Source organism: Dreissena polymorpha, chromosome 15, assembly GCF_020536995.1.
Source record: "Dreissena polymorpha isolate Duluth1 chromosome 15, UMN_Dpol_1.0, whole genome shotgun sequence".
Classification (NCBI taxonomy): domain Eukaryota; kingdom Metazoa; phylum Mollusca; class Bivalvia; order Myida; family Dreissenidae; genus Dreissena; species Dreissena polymorpha.
This window is the reverse complement of record NC_068369.1, coordinates 2571091-2597564: the sequence shown is the minus strand read 5'-3', so window position 1 is coordinate 2597564 and position 26474 is coordinate 2571091. Positions and strand designations below refer to the sequence as shown.

General features: G+C 33.3%; 3 protein-coding genes across 10 annotated transcripts in view; all 3 read right to left on the bottom strand.

The window, feature by feature from the left end:
• LOC127860737 (coiled-coil domain-containing protein 178-like) overlaps positions 1 to 26474 on the bottom strand; it is a 127521-nt gene that overhangs the window by 16210 nt on the left and 84837 nt on the right. The gene's annotated exons all lie outside the window — the stretch shown is intronic.
• The window catches only part of LOC127860735 (helicase with zinc finger domain 2-like), a 93024-nt gene that overhangs the window by 46123 nt on the left and 20427 nt on the right, over positions 1 to 26474 (bottom strand). The window lies entirely within an intron of this gene.
• The window catches only part of LOC127860734 (helicase with zinc finger domain 2-like), a 143356-nt gene that overhangs the window by 108972 nt on the left and 7910 nt on the right, over positions 1 to 26474 (bottom strand). For 2 of the 7 annotated variants that reach the window (XM_052399004.1, XM_052398999.1), the window contains exons 7-16: positions 26208 to 26332; positions 25959 to 26090; positions 25652 to 25691; positions 21863 to 25490; positions 21159 to 21247; positions 20688 to 20825; positions 20259 to 20396; positions 19302 to 19675; positions 18630 to 18872; positions 18295 to 18522 (exon numbers count right to left, since the gene is read on the bottom strand). In XM_052399004.1, the coding sequence (XP_052254964.1) occupies positions 18295 to 18522; positions 18630 to 18872; positions 19302 to 19675; positions 20259 to 20396; positions 20688 to 20825; positions 21159 to 21247; positions 21863 to 25490; positions 25652 to 25691; positions 25959 to 26090; positions 26208 to 26332 (5135 nt within the window). The remainder of the gene's footprint in view (positions 1 to 18294; positions 18523 to 18629; positions 18873 to 19301; positions 19676 to 20258; positions 20397 to 20687; positions 20826 to 21158; positions 21248 to 21862; positions 25491 to 25651; positions 25692 to 25958; positions 26091 to 26207; positions 26333 to 26474) is intronic. The other 5 variants (XM_052399002.1, XM_052399003.1, XM_052398998.1 and 2 more) reach the window with 5 other exon arrangements.

The following is a 26474-nucleotide window of genomic DNA, read 5'->3' as shown; positions in this document are numbered from 1 at the left end:
GCATTCTTTATAAACCATTGCAATGAAACAAACCAATGGAAGTATAAAATCCCAATCTCCCAACATGCCTGAAACGTTATATATGTTACAAGTCACGGATATTTATCGTCACGGACATTTTCTTTCTGCGATCGCATATCCAGAGGGGTAATCACGTGATAGTCAAGATGACGACGTCCATACCGAGACAATTATTTTTCGCCGTTTTATCCCTTTATTACCTCTGTTTATTTTTTAAATGACGCTCACTTTCCAGCCATATCAGTAAAAGGTGATTAGCGTATATTTCGTATTTAAATTCGCTAAATATCTCGACTTGACTCCCCGCAAATTTTCTTATGGAGCCCTAATTAGTCATTCCGCTAAGAAATTTCGCACCGAGTAAAGTCGAAATGTAGAGCGAATATTACTATGAAATAGTAGCCAGTAACTTTCTTCCTAATATGGCTGGAAAGAGCGGCATAAAAAAATACAAGTAATAAAGGGTATAAAACGACGAAAATACCTGCCTCGGCATGGACGTCGCCATCTTGTTTGTCACGTGATTACCCCCTCTGATATACTATTCAACTTCTTTGACTTTAGCCCATTATTGTGTGGGTATATTCATTTATACCAGGAAACCGAAAGTTTCTTTATTATAAGCACTATTGCTAAATCTAATACTGTTCATAAAGGTTCTGAATATTCACGCGAGTGTGTTTTCCAATTGAAACATTCTGTTTGACTTCCCCGTAGCAATTGGTGGCAATAGTTTACATTTACATATTTACATATTTGTTTTCGAAGAAATGCCTTGTTTAAAAACCAACAGTATCACAGAGGTTACTTATATGTGGATGGTATAATGTAATTAATATGAGAAGGCGACAGTAACGGACATTTAAATTAGATGTTTTGTTAAATCACTTTTGCTAACTATTTGATCTGAAATGCCAAACTACGATTAATTTTTATTTTATATGAATGGGTTTAAATTTATAACAGGATAGCCCGTGTTTTATATCGTCAATGTGGTTATTACCTGGCGACAGGCATTGTTCCTATTTATTGAAAACCGTGTATATTTTCATGTGTTACGCAATATTCACCTTCGATATATCTTCTCTTCAGTATACATAATTATCGAATATAGGTCACTTATGGTTAGATAATTACTTATTAAAATATTAGAGTTATTTAGTTACAAGGACTGTTTCTGTTGCTCTTATCCGCAGTTGGTATTCAACCACCTATAGATTTACCAGAGTTTGTGCAAATAAGGTGATTTTATCTCACTATAAGCCAGTCGGCAATTAATTAGCATCATTTTTACAAACAGAAAGCTTTGTGGGCTTTTCAAACATTAACTCATTTGAGCTTTTGAACTGACAATATACTGTTCTAAATCATAACAAAATATAAATTAATGTAATTCTTTGTAAAATTTTCTTAAGCAAGGTATCATGCTATTATACAACATTGCAGTTTACCCTACATTTTTTTAAAAGGTCAGATAGCTTATTGGAAGAGGAACCCAGGCCAATATCATATGATCAATATCATCAGATGCTCATGGATGGATTCGGGTTCGAATGCCGATTTACGAAATCGTAATCCTGTCGTAGCGAATTATTTTTTTCCTATCGAAGTTAACACTTTTAATGACAAACACACAATCCGAAATAGATCTACGTTTATGATTCGTTCGATGCTTTAAAATATTAAAAAAACGGGTTAAAACCACCGCGTCAAATTGTTTGTCCCTAAATACTGAGAGAACTAGATCTATCTATCTAGATAGTATGTTTTTATCTGAGAAATGACGTCACACTAGATACGTCATACATTGCGTAATCAAGTAAATGAAAATTATAAATACGGAAAGCTGTTCGGTAATATATTTTAAAGAAGACAAAAAGGATGATATATAATATAACGATAACATTCATGATGCGTCCCAATAAATTTCAAAGGTCAATATTAGAACATTTAATCGGCGCGTAGGAATACATACTTACGGTAGATCACGGTCACGTGATACTGCAGGATATCAACTATTTATCCGACCCTGCTTTATTTGGTCAATGTTTGCAACAGAGGCAGGAAAAATACATATTCTGGGTTATAAACTAACATTCATAACCAATTGGCACAACTTTGTCCCTTCTATCTTTCGTATAGTAGATATAGGAGTTTCGCTGAACATCTTTGAGCCCGGTACAAATTTGGGACCATGTCATGTCTACTTGGCTTGTGCTAATATATTTTATTTAGAACTTGCGCTCTGTTGGTTTTTCCGCTTTCTGAGCGCCTGCGGGACGTGTAAAAACATTGTAATGTAGACATTAATATTACGGGATCTGATTAACGTTCACATTAATTTCAGACATTAGTATTTCAAAACCAACCTTTAAGTTAGGTCAAGACAATGGTTGTACACTATGCAGGGAAGTTGAAGACGGTAGTCAGTTGCTCTGTGAACTACTTTTTGTCACTTAACAATTTTCAAAAGACGTGTATCTGTTTATACATGTTCCTTATTTTGTTTTGTTTTGGTAGATTTTTTTTTTATTGCTTGTTGTAAATTTTGAATGTTCAGATGTGTTACCTACTTTTAACCAAGTTTTTGAACTACTATTTTTTATGTAACCACTGTTAATATTTTAATGCACTTATATGTATATGTAGTTGTATCGTTTTGGATGTTACAGTTTTGATTTGAATAAACCCTCAAAACAGACAAAAAAATAAAATAAAACATTTTCAAAAGGATTGGACAGAACTTATTATTTTTCATGATCCTGTCACTGGTATTTATTATGAATGGAGTCTTACAATACAAATAATGAGGAGGAAATCACAGACCAACCGACAATAAACAGAGGCCAAAATGGACATATGTCGCTCACCTGTTGAACATCGCTCTTTTTGGCATCTATATTCAGATTCGACTTCCATTGTGTCTAGGTCAGCGCAAAAGTGTAACTTGTATCATGTATCAAAATGATCGATTTTGGCTTATTTTCTTTATTAAGTGTCACCAAGAACAGTCACGTGAAGTTTTAAAGAAATAAATGGCATAGTGTAAGAAGTCGTTTAAAGGCATTTCTATTTTTAGCTCTGATGGCCATCTTGTTCAGTGGTGCAGAACGATTTTAGGCCATTTGTTTAAAGGTCATCCAAGAATCATTCCTGTGCATTTTGGTCAAGATCCAATAATTGGTTAAGAATGAGATGTCATTAAGTGAAATATCTTTTTTTAGCTCTTGTTGCTTAATTAAGCATTGGAGCGGAACTGCTATTTTAATGAGAAAAGAGATCATCAACTGATCATTCCTGTAAAGTTTAATCCAAATCCAGTCATTGGTTAGGATGGATGTCGATTAAGTGCTCCTGTGACCTACTAGTATATGCATGTTAACGGAACTAGTTATGTAACTTGGTAGAGTACCATCCGCGGATCATTCCTGTGAAGTTTGGTCAAGAGCCATGCTTGGTTAAATAGGAGATGTCGATTAAGTGGAAAATCATTTGTTTAGCTTATGTGACCTACTTAATCAGCGGAGCGGAACGATTTATATAACTTTTGTAGATGATTATCCACTGATCATTCCTGAAAATTTAATCAAAATCCAGTCAGCAGCTTCAGAGGACATGCTGTTAAAGCAAATGTTGACGACGGACGGACGACGGACATCAGACCATCCTAAAAGCTCACCTTGAGCACTTCGTGCTCAGAGAATAAAAAGCATGATTATTCTCTTAACAAGCGCTGACCGCAGTTTTACTCCATTTTTTTTGCATTGCAGCTTTCTGTTTTCATGTAATTTGTCGCTTCTCTCACAAAGACTAGCTAAAATGTAGTACGCATTGCTTGTCTGAAAACATTTTCCAGGAGGCATAATATTTGTTTAACACGTGTGAATCCTCTGGTCTGGTCCAAGTTTAAGGTACAGCATGCCAACGGATTTAACCGATTTAAACCACCAATGCTTTCTGTAATATTAATTATGTTATTTTTAACATTAAATTTTTATTAAGCGTTTAGGATAGACATGTAATGTTTTAGACTTATTTCTGAACATGTATGTTAACATATTAAAAATATTGCGATATCTTACGTTTTTTGTTACCGTTTTCGTAATGTATAACTATGAATGATGATGGTTTTTTCATAGAATAAAATTTTTGTCCAACGAAAGAAGCCTTTAATATAGATGTGCGCTTCAAACAGCATTAAGTGAAGTATCTGAAGCGTTCATTATTGTCGTCGGCATAATCTAAGTTAAATTCATATAAAGAAATAAATCTATACGAAACATTTGGCAACATAATGTTCAGACCTGAAATAGCACATCACTATTTAAATAGTTGTACAATTAAAATCCAATATGCTTAGTTGAAATAGTTCATTGATTTTTATATTGCGTCATATTAATACTGAACTAGCTTTGCATAAACATATATCCTTTTTCTTTGACATATGTTTTCTCTTAAACATGTGTAACACAGATGATGGCATTGTCAACAATCTAGTTCATGATTATTCATACTTAGTCTGATAGCTTTATTATTATTTATTTTATATAAATTTCCCAAATAGGTTGCATTTTCCCACGTGTGAAATTTTGTTTAGTGTGATTCATTCGGATTTAATGCAGGAAAAGGATCATAATTTGGTTTTTCATTTTATATATTAAGGGCTTGTATGTGTGTTTTTCAGCATTACGGAAATTTTAAACAAAGCGCTTTAAAAAAACTATTCCTGGGATTGCATAACTTTTGTTTACATGTGTATACCCTGTTATCCATTCAGGACCATGTTTTATATTCAGCAGCGACTATAACGTTTTCTCAATATGTGTTCGTTACATAGAGTAAGCTCTATTTGCTTCAGCGTTTATTTATGATATAATAAAATGTTTAAAGTACCCATATTTACTGACCATGTACGTTAGCACAATTCCGAAAATTGTGAATATTTTATATATTTTATTACCGTTTTCGTGAATGTATAATTATGTACCATGATGGGTTGAAATATTTTATTTATTTTTATGTTTCGTTATATTAATACTGATATAACTTTGCATAAAAATAAGTCCTTTTCTTAAAAAATTGCTTTCTCTTATAATCACATGTGTAAACACAGATGTTGGGAAAATAGCATTGGCAGCAATCTAGTTGATAAAACATTGTATAATTATATTCTGATTACCCATTCTTAGACGGATAGCTTTATTATCATGTATTTTTATATACATTTTCAGAATTAGGTTACATTTGCTACAGTCTGAAACGTATGGTTGGTTTAATTCACTCAGACTTGCTGGAAGAAAAAAGTACCAATAAGAAAGTTTTGAGTTGTCATGTTATTATATTAAGGGTTTGTTGCAGCAATGTGATCAAAATTTTAGATCGTGATAATTTCTTACATGCATTTATATTGTTTTCTACTAAAACAGTATTATGTCGAAGTATATGAACGATTCTGTTGATGGGGTCAACTTAAATATCTTCATATACAATAACAATACATAGTTAATGTAGATTTTATGTTGTACTTTTTATATAGAAAAAACGTCAACGCTTATTTTAAATTGACCTGATTCATCACCTATATTTTCTGGATAAATGTTAACTTATAACATTGACACTCTCATTTGTACGAAAAAACTGATTTTAATATCGCCATATAATATGTAATATGCATACAGTGTACGCCTGAATACGCATCTATGGTAGTCAAATAAAACGCGATGTAGAAAAATATACATTAAACCATAATAGTTTATTATTTTCGCTTGCATGGACAAACTTATCTTTCTGTATGTGTATGTCTAGAATTAGGTGGAATTTTGATCAAAGCGCTTTTTAAACCTATTCCTCTGGGGTTGCATAATTTGTTTTGCTCGCGTATACCCTGTAATCCTTTCAGGACCATGTTTAATGTTCATGCCTTTAACGTGTTTTAAATATGCGATCATTATATAAGAGTAAAACTCTATATGCTCCAGCCTTTATTTAGGATAGAAATATTATGTTTTAAAGTACATGTAGTTTCTGATCATGGGCGTTAACACAATTCAACTGTTGTGATATCTTTTACCGGTATATATTTTATAAGCGTTTTTGTAAATGTATATTTACGTACCATACTGGGTTTTCAGCATAGCATACAAGTTTACTTGTCCAACGAAAGGAGCCTGTACTATGGATTTGCCCTTAAATCAGCATTTAGTCGAAGTACCTGAACGCTTTCATTTTTGTCGTCGGATAATTTAAGTTCAATTTATATAAAGAAGTAGTCTAAAACAATGATTTGGCAACAAAATCGTTCACGCGCCGAGGGGCTATGTCACTTTTGAAGGGCCCAAATGGGCAAAGTCTTCAAAAAAACATGAAATTAAGAATATAATTTGAACATATAATACTGGTATAAACTGGAAATATCTCACGGGAAATGTATTTATGTATTTTGAAATAAAAATCATTTTAGAAATTTGTGTACATATTGATGTCATAACTTTGAGGTTCAATGCCACTGTAATGAAGGTAAACAAGGTGAAACTTCAGCTGCCATAGCGGCACAGCATTCCCATCATCAACCGCGCCTGGTGCTTTATTTACGGCCTATGACCAATTGCCGATCAGCACAGCATAGAACATAACAAAACAACACACATAACAAAGGCCGTTGAATAAAGCTGGTGTCACCGCTTGGAACGGTCAATGCTAAGCATTTGGGGGTTGTGAACCGGTTTTAGAGCGCTCAACCTCACATTTGGCCCAGCGATATTCAAAACACACATACGTGTAAATAAACATTTACCTGATAGGATTGTAACACAAATTAAAAGGCAATAAAGAGAACTACAAATGTTCAATTTAATTACAAATTAATTACTCTATGGTAAGAAGAAACCAGAACAACAGCGCTACAATTTTCTGAGGCACGATGCAATGAACGAACAAGTATCAATTACATCCCATCTTTTGAAAAAAAAAGCTTTCAAGAAATAACCTCATATAGTTAATTATTCAGAGCATCGTCGCACATGGTCAGGAAGAAGATGCAATTATGGGTGTAAAGAGCCAAATTGTACACCTTGGTTGTGTATATTAATAGAACCGAAATATAAAGTAAGGAAAATAAGTATACTTATATGATATTTACCACCTAAAAAAAAATTCCTTACAAGCAGTAAAATATGTACTGAAAAGAGAGGGGATTGTTGATAATCATATAAAACTTAAAGGCATTTAGAAAGTAAACAATGTATAATTATACAAATAAAAAATCATAAAACAAAAACATCCAGACTGAGAAGTATATAAATGAATGCTAGCTAGTCGAAGTCAGCAACTCATTGTACATGGAAAGTTCTTTAAGTGTTTAAGTGTCCGAGTGTCGTATTTTAACACTTTTATCCGCAACAGGCCAAAGGCGCTGTCTCATATTGTTCGCTCGTATGACCCGTCATTCATTAGTTCGATTTGTACTTCGTGTTTTATTTCTTTTTAAACATTCTTATGATTTGTTTCGACCAAATTTCTCTTTTGTCGTTTTTAATATTTGGTTTATTGTACAAATATGTATCAGCATGAGGTATATGTAAAATACAAACAATTTTTATTTAAAATGGGAATCAATTGTCTTGTTGACATCAACAAGCTTTATAATAATGTATTTTTGCATACATTTTAAGAATTCGGTTGCATTTTCCACAGTCTGAACTGTTATGTTTGGTTTCATTCTTTGGGACTTGCTGGAAGAAAAAATATCAATAAAAAAGTTTTGTGTTGTCATGTTATTATATTAAGGGCTTGTTGCAGAAATGTGATCACAGTATTAGAATCTGATAATTTTATTTAGGAATTTATATTGTTTTCTACTAAAAGTATGTTATTTAGGATAGAAATGTTATGTATTAAAGAACATGTAATTCTGATAGTGGACGTTAACAAATTCAAAAGTTGTGATATCTTTTATATATTTTATTACCGTTTTTGTGAATGTATATTTACGTACCCTGCTGGGTTTCAGCATAGCATACAAGTACTTGTCCAACGAAAAGAAGGCTGCGCTATGGGTTTGCCATTAAATCAGCATTAAGTCGAAGTACCTTAAAGCTTTAATGTTTGTCGTCGGATAATTTAAGTTCAATTTATATAAAGAAATAAGTCTATAACAATGATTTTGGCAACAAAAACGTTGACGACTTTAATAGTATATCACCATTTAAACAGATGCAAAATTTAAATCCAACTGCTAAGATGAACTAGTTTTTTTGTTTCGTCATATTAATACTGAATGAAATTTGCATAAAAACCATTTTCTTTAACAAATGCTTTCTCTAATAATCACATGTGTAAACACAGATGTTGGGAAAGTAGCATTGCCAACAATCTAGTTCATAATATTATCTGATTATTCATACTTACACGGATAGCTTTATTTTTATTTATTTTATATACATTTTCAGAATAAGGTTGCATTTTCAACATTGTGAAATGTTATGGTTGGTGTTTAGTTGTGAGCTTTAGCTCACAACTAATGTAGAGAGGCAGTTTTGCAATTCAGTCTGCTTTAGCTAGGCTATGAACGATAACTGCAAGTAAGTCTGCTGTAAGCTATGCTATGAACGATAACCACTTCCTGCCTGCACTACCTGCATTGACATTATGCAGAAGACGAATGTTAGGAGCGTCTGCGCTACTACTGCAGTGTGTGTATTTAATCAATAGTGTTTAACAGCTTGTAAGACGACATTGGCAAGTCTAGTGTTTATCATTGAAATCTGTATATATTGGCTGCTTTCAGAGAAAACGGGCCTTAATGCATGTCAAATATGATTAGCCTGTACACATTGAGCCTGTGTAATTCGCACAAGCTAATCAAGGACGACACTTTCTGATTGTATGGTGTTTTTCGTTTAAAGACAGTATCTGGTACTGGGATGACAATTAATGCATATGCAAAAAGCCCTGTTTTCCCAAAATGAAGCTTAAATCATCTTTTTTATTTATGTTATAAAAAACCCATCTCAACCTGTGCTTTAAGACACACTCTTTATAAATTGAATGGGGTGTATTCATTTCAAACTTGCGATATAAAATGCTATAACATAATTTTGAAAACTGAGTTGCGTCTAAGATTATACAACAGCGAACAACTTCAGTGCCCCTAGCGCTTTGATATTCACACGGACTTGCTGGAAGAAAAGAACGTATCAATAAAAAGTTTTGTGTTGCCATGTTATTATATTAAGGGCGTGTTGCAGCCATGTGATAAAAGTTTTAGCTTCTGTTATTTTCTTTCATACATTTAGTTTGTTTTCTACCAAAACAGTATTATGTCGAAGTATATAAACGCATTCTCTTGATGGTGTCAAATTAAATATCTATATCTATATAAAATTTAATGATATACAAAATGAAGATGTTATGATGTATTTTAATACCAAAAAAAACGTTAACATATTAACGTATATTGTAAATTGACTTGACTCACTACTTATTTGTTCTGGTTAATATTAAACTTATATCATTGAAACTCTCATTTGTACGAAATAATATGATATCGCCTTATTGTTATGTAAGAATTATATGCAAACAGTGTACGCCTGAATAAACATATATGGTAGACAAATAAAAACGCATAAAGGAATATATACATTTTACCATAATAGTTGAATTATTTTGCATGCATGGACAAGCTGATAATTTCTATGCGTGTGTATTTCCATCATTACGGGGAATTTTTAAACAAAGCGTTTAAAACATATTCATGGGGTTGCATAACGTTTGTTTACACGTGTTACCACTGGAATCCATTCAGGACCATGTTTATGTTCAGCATGTCTATAACGTTTTCTAAATATATATTCGATATATAAGAGTATAACTCTAGTTGCCCGAGCGTTTATTTAGGATATAAATGTTATGTTTAAAGCACCTGTAATTACTGATCATGTGCCTTAACACAATGACGAAATTGTAATATCTTTTATATATTTTATTACCGTTGATAATTATATACCATGATATATTTCAGCATAGCATACAGGTATTTGTCCAACGAAAAGAAGACTACAATGGGTTTGCCCTTAAATGATCATTAAGTCGAAGTACCTGAACGCTTTCATTTTTGTCGTCGGATAATTTAAGTTCATGGACAAACTGATACTTTCTATGTGTGTGAATTTTCAGCATAATGGGGAATTCCAAACTAAGCGCTTTTCTAAACATATTTCGAGAATTATATGATTGTTGTTTACACGCATATAAACTGTAATTCATTCGGGACCATGTTTTGTGTACAGCATGCCTACATAACTTTTACTACCTATGTGTTCATTGTTACGGTTAAATCTGAAGTTGCTCCTGCGTTTTATAGGATAGAAATGTTGATCTTACGTTTAAAATTGTTAAATTGTTAATACTAAATTTACGTTTTAAATTCTGAGCATGTATGTCAACAAAATTTCAGAAGTTGTGATATTTTTATACATATTTTAACCGTTTTCTTAAATGTTTAATTATGTGCCGTGTTGGATTTTAGCATAGTATACGAGTATTTGTCCAATGAAAAGGAGCCTGACTGTACTATAGGTATGCCCATATGTAAGTTTTTAGTCAAAGACCCTAAAAGCTTCCATTTATTTGACGTCTCGATAATGCAGGGTTCATTTAAATATAGAAATAAATATATAACAGCCATTTTGGCAATACAACTGAACACATATTACACGTATACACACATATGTTGCGAGAATAGCATTGTCAAAATCAAAATAAGATCTGAATTAGCCAAAAGGAGGTTCTCATAACGAAGATTAAAATATTTATAAACTTCGCTCATTCAGACATTTTTGTTCTTAATTTTCAAACGGGTTATTGACGAGAAGCATTTTTGAAGAACAGATAAAGACATGTTTTAAATTTCGCTGAAAAAATGGTAATACAAAAAAAACGAGTATGCTCTAACTTTTGTATATTTTTAAACAACTATTGACAATTATAAGACCAATTTTCGTTTTAAATGGTAAAAATAAACTTTTAGCACAATCAATCTGTAATATGACCAACAACACAACTAAAACGACCCAAGAATTAGTTTGACTCATACTATAATTGTTGTTATATAATGTTGACGCTGTAATACAATTTTAATATTCGAATTTGAATTCAATGACTATATACCGTTAAAATTGGTAAGCACAGCAAGATCAAAATCAGCGTTAAGGTGCTGAGCTTCTTAAGTCTGTAATTGCTACCATTAACTGCGTAGCAGTTTCCGGTTTAGAAAAGAAAACTAAGTGTTTTTGGACAAGTCGAAATTTTGAAATGTATTTCTTATATATTAAACAACAAAACAACGAAATGTAAAATGTACAGACATCTGCAGCGTTCGAAACTTGTTCTTTACAGGGTCCAACCGAAAACATATATTATTGGTTTAGAAGAATAAAATCCACATATTTTAAAATGCGCCCTAAGGCTGGATTTCATAACCACATACATACTTTTTTTAAAGAAAAATCATGAAAAATGCATGTTCTATTGTAAAACGTCTTCAAATGTATCAATATACTTGCTATATCATGCTCTACAAGCATACTAATTTTTAAAGCGGAATAGTTAACAGGTAATTAATAATTAATTAAGAGAATTAAGTCACCTTCGCCATAATGGTCGAGGTCGACTTAACTCTGCAAAATTGAATTTCGGCTTCGCCCAACGGTCGCGATAGTATTTATATATATATATATATGTATATATATATATATATGTATATATAAGGAATTTTGTTCATCAACTGACACAATAAAATAAAGGAAGCAGATTTGTATCTGGATGCAGTAATCAATTATGGTTAATAATAAACATCACACAGTGACTTGTCAGGTTAGTGATACATGGCCACTTGAGAGAAAACGTAAAATGACTGAAGAAACGGATCAGGAAAAACGTATCGATAAAGCGAACAAAATGTTAGTCAAATGAATCGCCTAAACATCAGCATGATTTAGACATAATATTGAACAGTGGTGGACTGCTTCTACAACTATCGAAGGATATTCAAGGGATCCGGGAAAAGATGGAGGTACGTTTTGACGACATGAACGCCAGATTGGAAAATGTCGAAAAACGTATAACTGACAAGGTAACCGATACATTAACAAAAATGTTTGACAAACGCATCTCATCAGAAACTTCAAGAATGAAAAATGGCATGGAAAGTCGAATAGGAGATGTGTAAAAGGAACTGTCGACAGATACCTCGGAAATAGTTGAGAAAATGGAACAACAATCTAGGGGTACCTATGTCCCTGAACGAAACCCTTTGGCAGAAAACTTTATTTTGAGAAATCTACCGTATCACGAAGAGGAGAATCTTAATTGGAAAGTTGCTGACGTCATCCAAAAGAGTTGGAATTGAAAGACATTTCACGTGTGGAGAGGAAGGAGTCGCGAGATGGGAAACCGGGTGTTGTCGTTGCACAGTGCGCACGGCGACAAAAAAGAGCAAGTTATAAAAGCAAAAAGCAAGCTTAAAGATAGTGTTAGATTTAATGATCTTTTTATATATGCAGATAAATCCCAAAGTGAAAGAGATTTGGAAACAAGTATGAGAACCATTGTTAATGCAATAAAAAATGGGCGAAAACATATTCGAGTTAATGGTTCAAGGATGTTCAATGCGAAATCGCAGCATGAAACTGCACAAAATTCGCATTCGCATCATGAATCATCAGGAAATTCTCAGTCGCATAGAGAAAGAAATGACAACCCTCGTGGTTGTTTTCAACCACGAGGGCATGGTAGAAGTCTTAAAGGTCGTGGAGGTCGTCAAGGTGGTCAACGTTGACAACGTGGCGGATGGAGAAATAACTATTAGTGGTCATCTGGATTTTGGAACGTTAATAATTGGAGCACTTATTCTGACTTTTTGAATTATAATTTTAGAGAAGCTTGTTTCAAATACTTTTACTAAGATATAATCGGCATAGCCGAAACTCACTAGAAACTAGCAGATACTTTATTTTTTTATGATTATATATGGTTAGGAAACAATACGACACATGTAAACACAAATGCACGGACAGTTTCCGGCGGAGAAGGTTTCATGATTTATAGTGTAATAAAGTTTATGAAAATAGTAATATTAACCTATTTTGGTCAATAAAAACTTGGAAGTAATTGATAAAATTGAAAAGAAAAAAATTAAGGTGTCACAAGTAAGCACTTATGATTTTTCTACACTATATACAACGCTTCCTCACACTTTAATAAAATCCAAACTTGTGTCTCTGATTGAAACAACATTTGCTAGAGAGAAGTGTTCATATCTGGCTTTAAACACTAAAACAGCTTTTTTTACTAATTAGATATTAGATATTACATCATTTGGACTTGTCTTGACTTTTGTGCAGCACAATGTTTTGTACAGTTTGGGCAATTAGTCACTTGCCTTAAATAAAGGACCAACTAATTGTATATAATGAGAATTCAATACTGCTTCAGCAGCTGGAGTTTCACTTCTTTATATTATAAAGATATGTTTGACTATTTTGATATATCAGTAGTCGATACTAGTAAAGAAGATATACTGTGGATACAGATGATAGATTAATTTAGTAATACTTCTTATTTTTATGTGTATGTTATCTGCCACCAAACTATTCCTCTAGAAATGTTTATGCAAATGCTTTCTTTTATGATCTTTTGAGTACTATTTATATGTATCAGAAAAGAGGAACTGTAATGATTTGTGGTGATTTTAATAGTCGTTGCGGTGAAGAGGTTGATTTTATTGAAGGAGTTAATAATGTACCAATACGTTATGTTGTTGATTGCTCATGTAATGAGTACAGCGAACCTTTTATAGAATTTTTAATCAATGCACATTTTTGTATGTTAAATTGTCGAAATTATGTTGAAAATGACTTCACTTGTGTTCGACTTAAAGGAACATCAGTTGTAGATTATTGTTTAATAAGTCATACAGATTTACATTAATTTGATAATTTTAGAGTTATACGGCCGGCAGAACTGGCCCAGGAAATACAATTTCAACATCCAGTTGGTATACCTGACCATTCGCTTCTTATTTGGAATGTACAACATGTTTTTGAACAGAAAGAAAGTGATCAATACCCATTGCCTGATAAACTCGATGAACTTAAATTTTATACTGATAAAATTTCTTATCACTTTCTTCAAAATGAAGAAACTGCCGGTCCGTTGTTTTAATCAGTAAATGATTTGGAACAGTCTTTTCGTACGCAAAAATGTATTGATCAGTGTTACTTGTCATAGTGTAAAAAGATTAAGTCCGAAATGGTTCAGCAATCAGCATATACCATATAAACAGGTAGCCGATAGGGGGTCAATTTCAAATAGGAAGCGAAAGGTTGGTAAGTCATGGTGGTTTGAGGAACTGACTCTTTTGTGGAATGTTCCATGTAATGCGAAAAAAGCTTGTACACACCCATATAGAAAAAAAGCAGCTCAAAATGCATTATACTAGCTGTAGAAAATCTTTAAATAAAGCTGTACAAAGTTATAAGAGAAGATACTGGTATAAAATGCAAGAAGAACTTTTGTCTCATATGGAACATGACCAGACAAAATTTTGGAAGTCAGTTGGGAAAGTAGGGGTTATTTCAGCTAAAATAAGGTAATTCCAATGGAAATTGTTGATAGCAATGGAATGGCTGATTGTCAGCCACATGTTTTTTTTTATCACTTGAAACAGTCGTTTGAGAGTCTATTTTATCAAGATCAGAGTACAGGACAGAGCGACGATAATATTAGGGTTGAAGTAGAACAAGCTATATTGAAAACTGGTAGAAAGAAGGCCTGTGGCTTAGATAATATTCCTTATGAACTTTTCAGAAATAGAACTTGTGTGTTATTTTTACATAAATCATTTAATGTTTATTTTGAGACTGCAACAGTTCCAACTGATTGGGGAAAAGGAATTATTAACCAAATACCAAAGTCAAATGTGTTGGATCCTAGAAACCATATGTTATACACGGGGATAACTCTGGCCCCCACTATGTATAAATTATATTGTTCAATTATGAATAACAAAAATTTCAACGTGGCTAGAAAATAGTAATCTACTCCAGGATGAGTAAAACGGTTTTAGAAAAGTGAAAAGGGAAAAGTACGAGTGATCATCTGGCTAGTTTAACATCCATTATTGATACCCGGCTGAAACGAAAGCCAACTTTTGCTGCATGTATAGACTGTCAGAAAGCATACGATAACATGTACCGTTTCATTTTGTACAATGATGGTGCTGCCAATGATCAGAAACATGCCCAGATGTTTAATGTTGTTCTTCTCTTTTAATGTGATCTTTTTACTATATTGCAAATATAGCAAATATCTGTATGCGTATTTGATTGTATATATGTAGTGGATGACACATATTCTAGGCGAATACATAGTATCATAGTACTTAAACTAAAACTCGGTCTTTATAAACGTGCGCATTGGTGTTTAATCATGCGGCATTATTCTAGGTATTCTTATATCATTAGTATATATTTAAATTGTTATGTTTATATGTTGTCCTTATCTGTTTTCTCTTGTTATGGTTGTATGTGTTGTATGGTGCCTGTACGTGTGTGCGGGTGCTTGCGTGCGCGCATGCGTGCGTGCGTGGGTATTATTGAATTAATGAACTACAATCATTATTATTGATTCTATCATGTAATTGACCAAATATATATTAATATATACTCTATTATGTTACTTATCTTTGTAAATAATTATTGAGTTGCTTCACTTTTATCTATTGTATGTGTATATAATCGATTGTATGTAATTATTTATAATCTGTATTATATGTTTTGCTCTTCATGAATGGAGGAAAGTAAAAGTCTATCTATCTATCTATCTGAACCGTATTGCTGAGATGGGGGTAAATAATAAAATATTTAAAGCTATTATGTCACTATATTTTCAAATGTTCAGTCTTGTATAAGAATAAATGGTTTTTAATCTGAGTGGTTTAATGTTGAGATAGGATTGCGCCAAGGCTGTATTTTATCGCCCATACTTTTCAACTGCTTTATCGATGATCTTGCTGTTAAATTAAATGCACTAGGTTTAGGTATAGAAATTGGAAATGGTAAACATCTGTCTATATTGATGTATGCTGACGACATAGGTAATTTGGCAAAAAATAAACGAGATTTACAAACAATGTTAAATTGTCTATGTGAATGTTGCCAGGATAATAAAATGAATATTAACATGTCAAAAAGTAATGCAATACATTTTAAAACAAGATCCATGCAGAGATCTCAATTTACTTTTAGGGGTAATAATGAGAAACTTGAATACACAGATAATCATAAATATCTAGGAATTATGTTAAATGAATATTTAGATTACAATGTTACTGCAAAGTTTGTGTCACCGGCAGCAGGAAGAGATTTTGGCCTACTTATTGCAAAGTTCAAATGTATAGGAGGCATGCCCTTCAATGTTAGACAAAACTTTATGACGCTTTAGTTTGGTTTGTTATTTCATATGGGGCGGCTGTCTTGGGGACGAGACAATTTACATGCATAGATGCAATTCAAAATCGTGCTATGCGTTTTTACATGGGGACAGGTCGATATACGCCAAATCTTGCTGTTGCCGGTGACATGGGCTGGCAGCCAACTTTTTCTAGGCAATTGAAATGCATTGCTACTATTTACTGTAGATTTTCAAAAATGGATAACAACAGGATAAACAAAATTTGTGTTCAACTATTGTAAACATTCATGTGCTAGACGATGTAAAAATTGGTTTTACTTGGTTCATGAATTCTTGAGAAAATATTTTTGGTCAGAATTTATTAATATTGATAATGTTCATACATGCAAGACAGTTTTTATAAAGGGACTTCAAGAAAAAATTTAAAACCAATATCTAGATAATTGGATTGAGTCATTACATAAGTTGCATGGCCCATGGCCTGGTGGTGGTAATAACAAGCTAAGGACTTACAGAGAGTTTAAATTTAGCTTTGAAACAGAGGACTCTCTTAAAGTGATAATGCCTGTAAAACATAGGGTAGCAATGGCTAAATTCCGTTGTGGTGTGGCACCAATTAGACTTGAAACTGGTCGCTATGAGAGACTCGCAGAAAATGATAGAATTTGTCCAATATGCAATAATAATGTGGAAAATGAAATACCTGTAATTCGCAAGTGTCCTTTTTATAAAGAAATTAGATTTTTTTTGGTGATTGCAACAAGCTCAATTTCATTCTTTCCAATTTTAATATTGTTAGAAAAGCTGCAAAATCCTGCTATCTTATAATAGATAAACGGGTAAAGTATATGTACCATATTTAGTTATTTTATCATTACGTTTACATGTTTTTACGAATGTAAAAAAATTAAGAGTTATAGATATTTTACATATATATTTAACAGGGCAAGCAATTGACTCTCATACTTCAGAGTGTAGATTAAGTTTGCTTAGAGTCAAATATTTAGGTAAGACATAACACATTTATATTATTGGGGCCAAAAGCAATAATAAATCAAAATTGTCCATATGTTCAATAATACTGGTTGACCCTGTTGAAAATACATGTGTGTGAATCTGTTGATTAATACTCACATCTATTGATAAATACTCACAATATAGTGTAAATATGCACTGTTATTTGACATAATGATCAGTGACAATATATGATTGTCATGGATCAGTGAGATTTTAAATAGAAATAATAGTTTTATTGTACAAAATTGAAATTTGATTTTAAAAGGTTATTGCAACATTTTATCCATGATTAGATTATAACCATTAACCAGCTCACTCATGGTCTGACCATGGCTGATAAAGGCTATTTAAGGACATTTGTTATCTTACGCGCTAGTGCCACAATATACAAATTTCAGTTTTTTTAATTGGAAAACTTATGGCATTTTAAGGTACTTACTTTTATAATGTAAAATTGATAGTTTTGTAAAGTAAAATGTCTCTTATGATTCAAAAATTGAATGACCAATATTATGATTATACTGTTAATTTACATTGAACATTGTGGAAAGTGTATTATATTGGAAGAGACGTTAATAAAGAATAAATATAGGGATATCCATAACATATTGTACAGGTCCGTCCATTCGACACTTAACGCGGACACATAATTATCATCGACAAAGTCATCAACGAATGTGCGTTATTTATGCTAATTTATTTCACGTTTATTGTGTTAATGTTTTTGAGCTATGCAATTTAGTGAATACTCAGCTGGTGCATAGTGTTGGAAAAAAACACACTTACGACATAATCTACCTCTACAGCATTGCTTTTCGACATTTCATTGCCATCTTCGGTCGAAACTGTGAGCATTTCTTCATTTCCCACAAGATGCACGAATACCCGAGGAATTGTACCAAGCGTTTCGTGCTCTGGCCAAATCGGTAAAGGCTTATCTGTGCCAACATTTCGGGCAGTCTGAAGCCTGCCCTCATAAAACAACTCTGATGGAAGGTCACATATTCGCGGATGCTGAAATAAGAAGCGATCGATCAGCTTTAAAGTCTCGATAACACAAGTGTAAAATTCGAAAGACATTGTTTCGACTTTTCGCTATCAAAAGACGAAAGCTAGTTTACCATTCTATACTGCCTATCCAACATGGTAAAGTTCACGTTATTTTTAAGTTTCTCGGAATCACTATTGAGCGCATATCGTTCAAACAGAGACGTGTCCATTCCAAGTTCAGCTGCCTCCTTGCATTTGATGATTGGTCGCAATTGCATATGGTCCCCAATAAGAACAACTTGCTCTGCCTTTGAAGCGATAATAGGAACCAAACATTTTGGTTCAGGACACATGCCGGCTTCATCCACGATAAGCTGCATAACAACAAATATTATTCTGAATTGTAGTATTAAAAAATAATGAAATATGTATATAAAAATATATCAGGATTCTTGATTGTAAGTTCTGGCAAGTCATCAATTAAATACACACTACAGGACACTTGATGTCACAGGTGAATTAAGATGTGTGTTACCCAGAATATAATGTATCTGCATTTGCCACTAATCTGTACCGTAAGTTAAGATACAATTGGAAATCTTTACTAATGCTGTACTCTAGTGGAACGTTTATATTATCTTTTATTTGAATGTAAATGTTTTCTGCTTACTGAATGACAATTTGATGTTAATTTAAAAAATGGTGGCTTGTTTGAAAAGGTATAAGATAACATGCACAATGAACATATGTAGATGGACAAGTTATTGAACATCTAAAATCAGCGTTAAGCTATAAAGGAATACCTGTTGTATTTGTAGTGCTTTTAGTAGCCTAGCGTTAGTCGCAACATCTGTGGTGCAAAGAATAACATTGTATTCCGTAATTTCATTCTCACTTGCAGAATGAATTAAGTCCTGGTATTCTTTTATTTTCTCTGGCATTGGTCTATACAAATTGTCTTTAAAATAGTCATCCAACTCCTTTATTTCAACAGCGTACGGCTTTCCTCTTTGGCGAATTATATGATGCAAGGAAACGCTTCGTAGATCATAAGCGGACTCTAAATTCTTTGGGGTTTGGAACACTTTGCCAGGTATTGGGAAATCTTTGGCTTCAAGCGATTTTCCATAAACTCTGACAAATTTAGGAGCATAGTTTCCCATTCCAAGCATCTCTCCTGAAGGAAAATCTACTTTCTTTGCAGTGTTTATACATATTATCACTGTTGACTGTATAATTATCAATGTAGGTAATTTATAATATTAACTATCTGAATTACCAAAACGCACGTGTTGTATACATTTCCAATTATATCAAGGGTGATGTCGTTTAAAATTACTCATGGAGTGCTTGTTAATGTTAATTGCATAATCTTGTAATAAGAAACATACAATACGCCAAAAATAAGTTTGTTTTTACTTAACTCTCCAAAACCAGTTGATAGGTATTTTCGCTTAACGTCTGTTCGTGAACTTGTTTACTCTGCACAAATGATATATTTTTTACTCTGCACAAATTATATCTTCCTTAAGGATATTAAATGATAAAAATCTTGAAAATCTCTAACAAAAAATTATCTTGTTTTATTAAATATTGTGAATACGATCCAATCTAGCAAAATTTTGCGATAACTGATCATGAAATAACAAAAAACTTGAGTGTCGGATCCAAAACTTAAGGTCAGACGAGTTGTTGGAAGCAAACAAATGTTCTAGACCCTTAGCTTTTTTAAGAAGGGCTAAACAATGAATATTACAAACTTGCGACAAGATCCACGCATTTGTTCGATGGACCACAGAATAACACGCGCTTCCTCAGTGAACGCTGACGACTGATCTTTTCATTTATTTGGTCGAAAAGATAAAGCAGTTTGATGCCAGTGATTGTTTTTCCAGTTCCTGAAATGAAACAGTGTTGTGATTTGACTCTATGTAACGGAAACAAACATCATGGGGGAAAACAACTTATAAAAATTATAAAAATATCATGATTATCATTTCGACAATAAATTACTGCCGGTTTTCAATATAAATGGATTCAATAGAACGCTTGGAAACCTCTTTGTTACTATGTATTAATACTAATAGAATAAGAACCTGAAACAATCTCAGTAAAACAACTCTTAAAATGCAAAACAGATTTGCACTTGTTAACCTGACAATGTGCACGAAAATTTAACCAGACTATACCAGGAGGTCCTTGTATCAAGGTAAAACGAGATCGCATTGCTTTATTGATCGCTTCTTGTTGTTTTCGATTGTTTAAAGGCATATATTGCCGAGGAAGATCTAACTTTATCCCTGTTAGAGCTTCTTTATATTCAGCATCTGTATATGCAATTATATAGAAAATAACCAATACACGAAAACATAATTTACGATGTATTTTATGTTGCACTACACTTTTTAAAATAAAATTAAAATAATTTAAAAAAAAGTTTTACTCTCAACCATGTACATTTTGAGTATAAGGGATTGTTTATAATTTGTATTACTGTTGATGGATAATCCTTTGAAAAATTAAAAGTACACATTTTCATATACATATACGTATATTTTCTGATTTGAACAGTAAATAGTAAAATCTTGAAATAACTGACATATCACATGGTATACAAATTCATAAAGATAAATTTATAAATGAAAAATAAATAATCATACCCAAATCTGGTATTCGCTGTTTGATAGCAATTCGTTTTGGAAGACATTCTGATGACCTTTCAAGAGTTTTAATGAATCCCTCAATCCGACTGTAAATACAATACAAACAATCATTTATTAAATTGTGCGACCTATTATATTAATCCGTCCATCAGTCAACATTAGAGCACTTAGATGAATATCGTTTTATGCAACATTTCCAATAGCTTGCATCCCATTTGACTTATATTCAAGCATCTTCCAACTATTTATGCAGCTCAGAGCTGGTAAAACGTCAAATCAATTTGGGGCATTTTCTTAATTTAGAGAAAGGAAACTTACAACAAGTGTTTAATGTATACCAACTACGGTTGCAAACTTTTGTATGCAAACATTTACATAGATTGGATGTGAACATTATAAACATAATTTAATCGAGGGTATTTCAAAGTAATTTTATCAGACCTCTTCCTCATTTCGATTTTTTCTTTCGGTCTTGTTACTTTTCAAACTGAATTTTATTAAGTATCAGATGCTGTATTTGAACGTCGCTATTTCGAATTATAGATCAATATTTTAACCCGTTTATTAGGTTCTAATCCGGGGATATGCATTCAATACTATTGTTAACATACAAGTGTATACAACATGACACCTACGAATAGACCATACATATAACACTTTAACAACAGAGCCATACATTAAGAGAGCAATAAAGTTCCTACCCGTCGACGTTGCCTTTCTTTAAGACTTCAATGCTGTATTTCGAATTCCCAGACGATAACTCACCAGGAACAGTTCCCGACCTTGCTGTCAATTTAAAAGACACTATAATTTTATCACTTTCAAGACTCTTTTTCTGGACACCTGTGATTGTTCCATGAGCTATCCAGTAGTCACCATTGTGGGATGTACTTGAATCTAATGGGTAAAGAGCTTTAATGCAAATCCAATCGTAAGATTTTATAACGTCAGCAGAATCACGTGTATATGCCTCTTCATCACCCTTGATCGACTCGTCCCTTTGTATACCAGATAGTTCTATATTTCTTTCATCACAGTGTTTGGTTGAAAGCGCGAACTTGCCTATAGCCCCCGAGGTAAAGTTTATATTTACGTTATTTATGCAAAAATTATCATTCGTGCAACCCACTGTGCTGGCGGCAGACTCCATGAGAATGAGTGGCAGCCATTCATGTACATATTGAGTGACATTACGGAAGGACTTTGATATTGCCACACTGGAGTAGTTAGAAAGGTAAAACACGGGATCTTCTGTATGCAACAAACAAAAGCAAATAGTATCCGTCAGTTTTAAGCACATAGGTTTAGGAACCATAATGCCACGTAATGGTCCAGCTAACATTTGGATATTTATCACCTGACCTCTCTTGAAATCAAATGAAAATTTCGTACATGGTTTCAGATCTTTCAAATCGACACTTTCGGTACTGACATCATCAAAACCTGAGATAAGCGATGAATGCTGCGCTGCTGCGAATAATAGTTTTTTTTCGAAATCAGCATTGTGACCGTTTAGTGCGGATTTTATCATGTGGGCCCATGTTGCAAGTGGTATTAAGATGACGTTTTTGTTAGGATTCAATGGTAAACATGCCTTTTTGAGAGCCTCTTTTGGATATTTGAAAGCTGTTCCTTTGCAGTCGTACAACCTTTTCCTCCACGTTGCTCTTACACATGTTTCTGTTTCTGTTTCAGCTTGCATAAGCTCAGGTTTATGACCCATCTCTAAACGATTAAAAGTCAATGTTCTATCTGTTTTTGTAACATTTTTCAACGATGGTGTGCAAAAAATTATGCCACTTGTAGAAACATCCTCCACATAACACTGTAACATCTGTGGTTGTGTTTGCAGTTCCAAAGCTCTCTTTAGCAGTTGACAATTTTTGCTGTATTCTTTGGCTTGTTTCTCCTTTGAACACAACTGATTGCAAATTGATTTGATTTCGGTTGATGTATATGGACATGGTTCATCGTTGAGAAACGCGTGTACAAGCCGGTGAATAACAATATCGATAAACCGTCGAATGGGCGAAGTGAAATGAACATATGGGAAGGCATCAAGATGGTAATGCTTGCAATCGTCAGCATCGGACTTGTGTCCGTTACAGCAGATATATCCGGCCCTTTCTTGAATAAAATTCCAATCTTGGAGTGTAACATGCTGAATGGGAAGCATGTAGTCGCACATCAGCATTTGCTTCGGTATTCTGTGATCTTTTATAGCTTGCCACATATTTTTTGGAACTGTCACATGTTTTCCCGTAACCGACTGGTTATCCATAGCAAGAAGTGTGTGTAAACCCCGAATGTTGCCTCCTATGCATCTATCTTGCAGGTTTGCCACTACATCAATAAATACGCCGTTTTTCCGCAGAAATTCGTGCATATTTTCATCGGACGGCGGTGGTTGGTACCTTACAGGAACACACTCTGGAAATTGTTTATACAACATTTTTCCGACCGTAATGTTGGTGAGAATCATGAACTCTTCTACCAGAATATGAGCTTCGTGTTCATTATCTTCGGCGCCTCTGTCATTAAATACAGCCTGTGATGCATGCATTGCATTTCCCAATCGCTGTTTACGAAGTACACAAGCAATTTTAAACATAATCTTCAAATCTTTTTCGATTTTAGTTATTTCATGTTCAGACTCTTTTTTCTTGATGATCGATTGAGCTTGTGAATATGAAAATTGTTTTCTAGATTTTATAACTGTTGGTCGAACAATATCTTGAGTATTGATTTGATTTCTTTTTCCATGTTTATCAAAACAATAAAATACTGATAATGTAAGCCTTCGTTTTCCTTCCAACAGGCTACATTTTCTAGTACTAATTGGTTCAGGCAGCATATGCCTTGGTCTGTCAATTTTTGGATAGAAAGTCAACAATCTTTGTTTCGCATCGTTGTCGTATGCATCGTCTTTCATTACATACTCAGTAACATCAGATATGTGTACACCAACATGTAATTCGTCCTCCCTACATTCTAAGCTCAGGGCATCGTCAAGGTCTTCTGCGCCTGGTGGGTCAATTGTAAATGCGTCTAGCAATGTACAATCCATTCTGTTCTGTTGCTTTTCAGTGCTTGGTTCGTCAAGTCCTTCAGATAGTTGCAAATCATTCACTTGATCTATTGTTTCCTTACTGTATATTGAATGTACTTCATGTTGCATATTCAAAATTGTTAATCCCCTGGCTACAGTATTTCCCCATGGTAAGATTTTTACAATCCTTCCGAGTGGATATGTAAACGTTGAACTCCACGTAATAAACACTACCAGAAACACACAAAGATGTTCTTTTGAGGATACCTTGACATCAGTAGATTTTGTTAAAACTCCCAAACGTTCGTTATAATCATAAACAGTAAATATCGGTCTGTTGTAATCCGATCGCAAATAAGATGTGCTTATTTTAATTTTTGGGACCGTTTTACACATGGGTCGTAGCAAATGGCTTCCATTTTCATCAACAGTACATATAAATACAGGATGTTTGATACCTTGGTATCTGTTGCGCCTAAAAACACCTAACACTTGTCCATTCACCTCCTCTGATGTTTTGTTTCGGCTTAACACCTCGACGAGGACTTCATCTTCATTAAATGTTCTCCCAATCTTTGATCGCCCTGATATGTGTATGGTTGGAACTTCACTCAGTTTGTCAACAGGGTTGCATATTGCATTGTGACATCCATCATGATGAATTATACACCTTACATACTTTGCAGGGTTGGAATTAAGTTTTTCTAGTAATTCTGTTTCATTTTCACAATCCTCGTAAACATGATCGAAATGTTTCTTTGGTTTAAATTGGTTAACGAAACCGGGTTTTAACTGCAGACCATTTTTTACCCAGAGTTCTTCCTCGTGGAAATTTATTGGTATTTCATCTTTATGTAAACATTTACTCTGTTCATAAAAATCGGTTTTATCGTCAGCATGTTCATACACATCAGTTTCATATTTATCCAACGATATTGCATCATCTGAGTCAATGTTTGTTTCGTCCGCTCCAGAACTGTCCAACAATATTGAATCTTCAGGATTGCGTACAGCCTCATAATCGTCATCAGAACTTGACTCACCAGAAAATGAACTAGTATCTGAACCGTCATATCTTTTATTACGCACAATTTCGGTGTGGTATATCATACCTTCTTCACCTTGTGGTTTACCAAGATTCACTGGCATAACAGCTATATTCTGTAGATTAACATGAGAAACATGAATATTCGTTTCTTTGTGATTTCTTATACACAATTCCACATCCAATGCTTCTTTTGCAGCTTCGGGGGTTGGAAAGCTAGGATTCCTCGCTTTTGCTGAAACGAAATTAGTTAATTGCCAAAATGTCATAGTATTGCTTCACATCTTCGTTTAGTACACATTGAGTAAAATCAACAACATAGACGCGCGACTTAACAATTCACTAACATTGAATTTAAACGTCATTGAAAAGTACGTGAATAATTAAATAACTTACGCCTGCGATGTCGTGTATGTTTTTTACTCGCTGGTGTTGCCTTAAACAAATTGTCAAATTGTGGTGTTACTTCTTGTCAAAAACATGCAATTCATCTATTAAATGAACATTTTTACAACTTTCACACAACATAACATAAAAGTTAAAGCGAGCTTCTGTATCATTAAGATTTTTTTCAAAAAGCTTAAAGGCCCTAGTACATATTACAGCAGTTAAATCTATAAAACATGCATATAGTTCATAAATACACATCATTTAAACACACTGCCAATAAAATTCGCCAAAATACATGGAGTATAAGTTATACCTTCCTCTCATTTCTTCCAGTGTCAATATTTGTCTCTTTTAACCAACTCCTGCATTCTCTGTAACTTTCCTGCGATTTTTGATCTTCTAGTATTTTCATGAGATTCAAAAACATCGCCTTCTGTTCATCACTCTTAACAAATACAGATTTATAAAAGTAATTATAATATATATCATGTATTGGGTATATGGTCGTAAAGTGTGTATTCGTATGCTAACAATAACCATTACTTTTTAGATAAAACCTTACCTTTGCATTATTCAGTCCCAATCTGCAGCGGGCAATTGATTTCTGTATTTGTCCCAGTGCTTGCAAGGATTTTGCCGACATCTCTATAGCAGTGATGTTGTCATTCTGTCCGAAATCCTTTAAAACTATAATCCAAACATAAAACCATTTAATAAACTTTCATTTAAATTGCTCGTTTATGACAATATTTATTGCAGTATCATTTTATTATTTCATGTATTGTCATGTTCTACGTGGCTTAAATATTTATAAACTGTATGTGTGTGT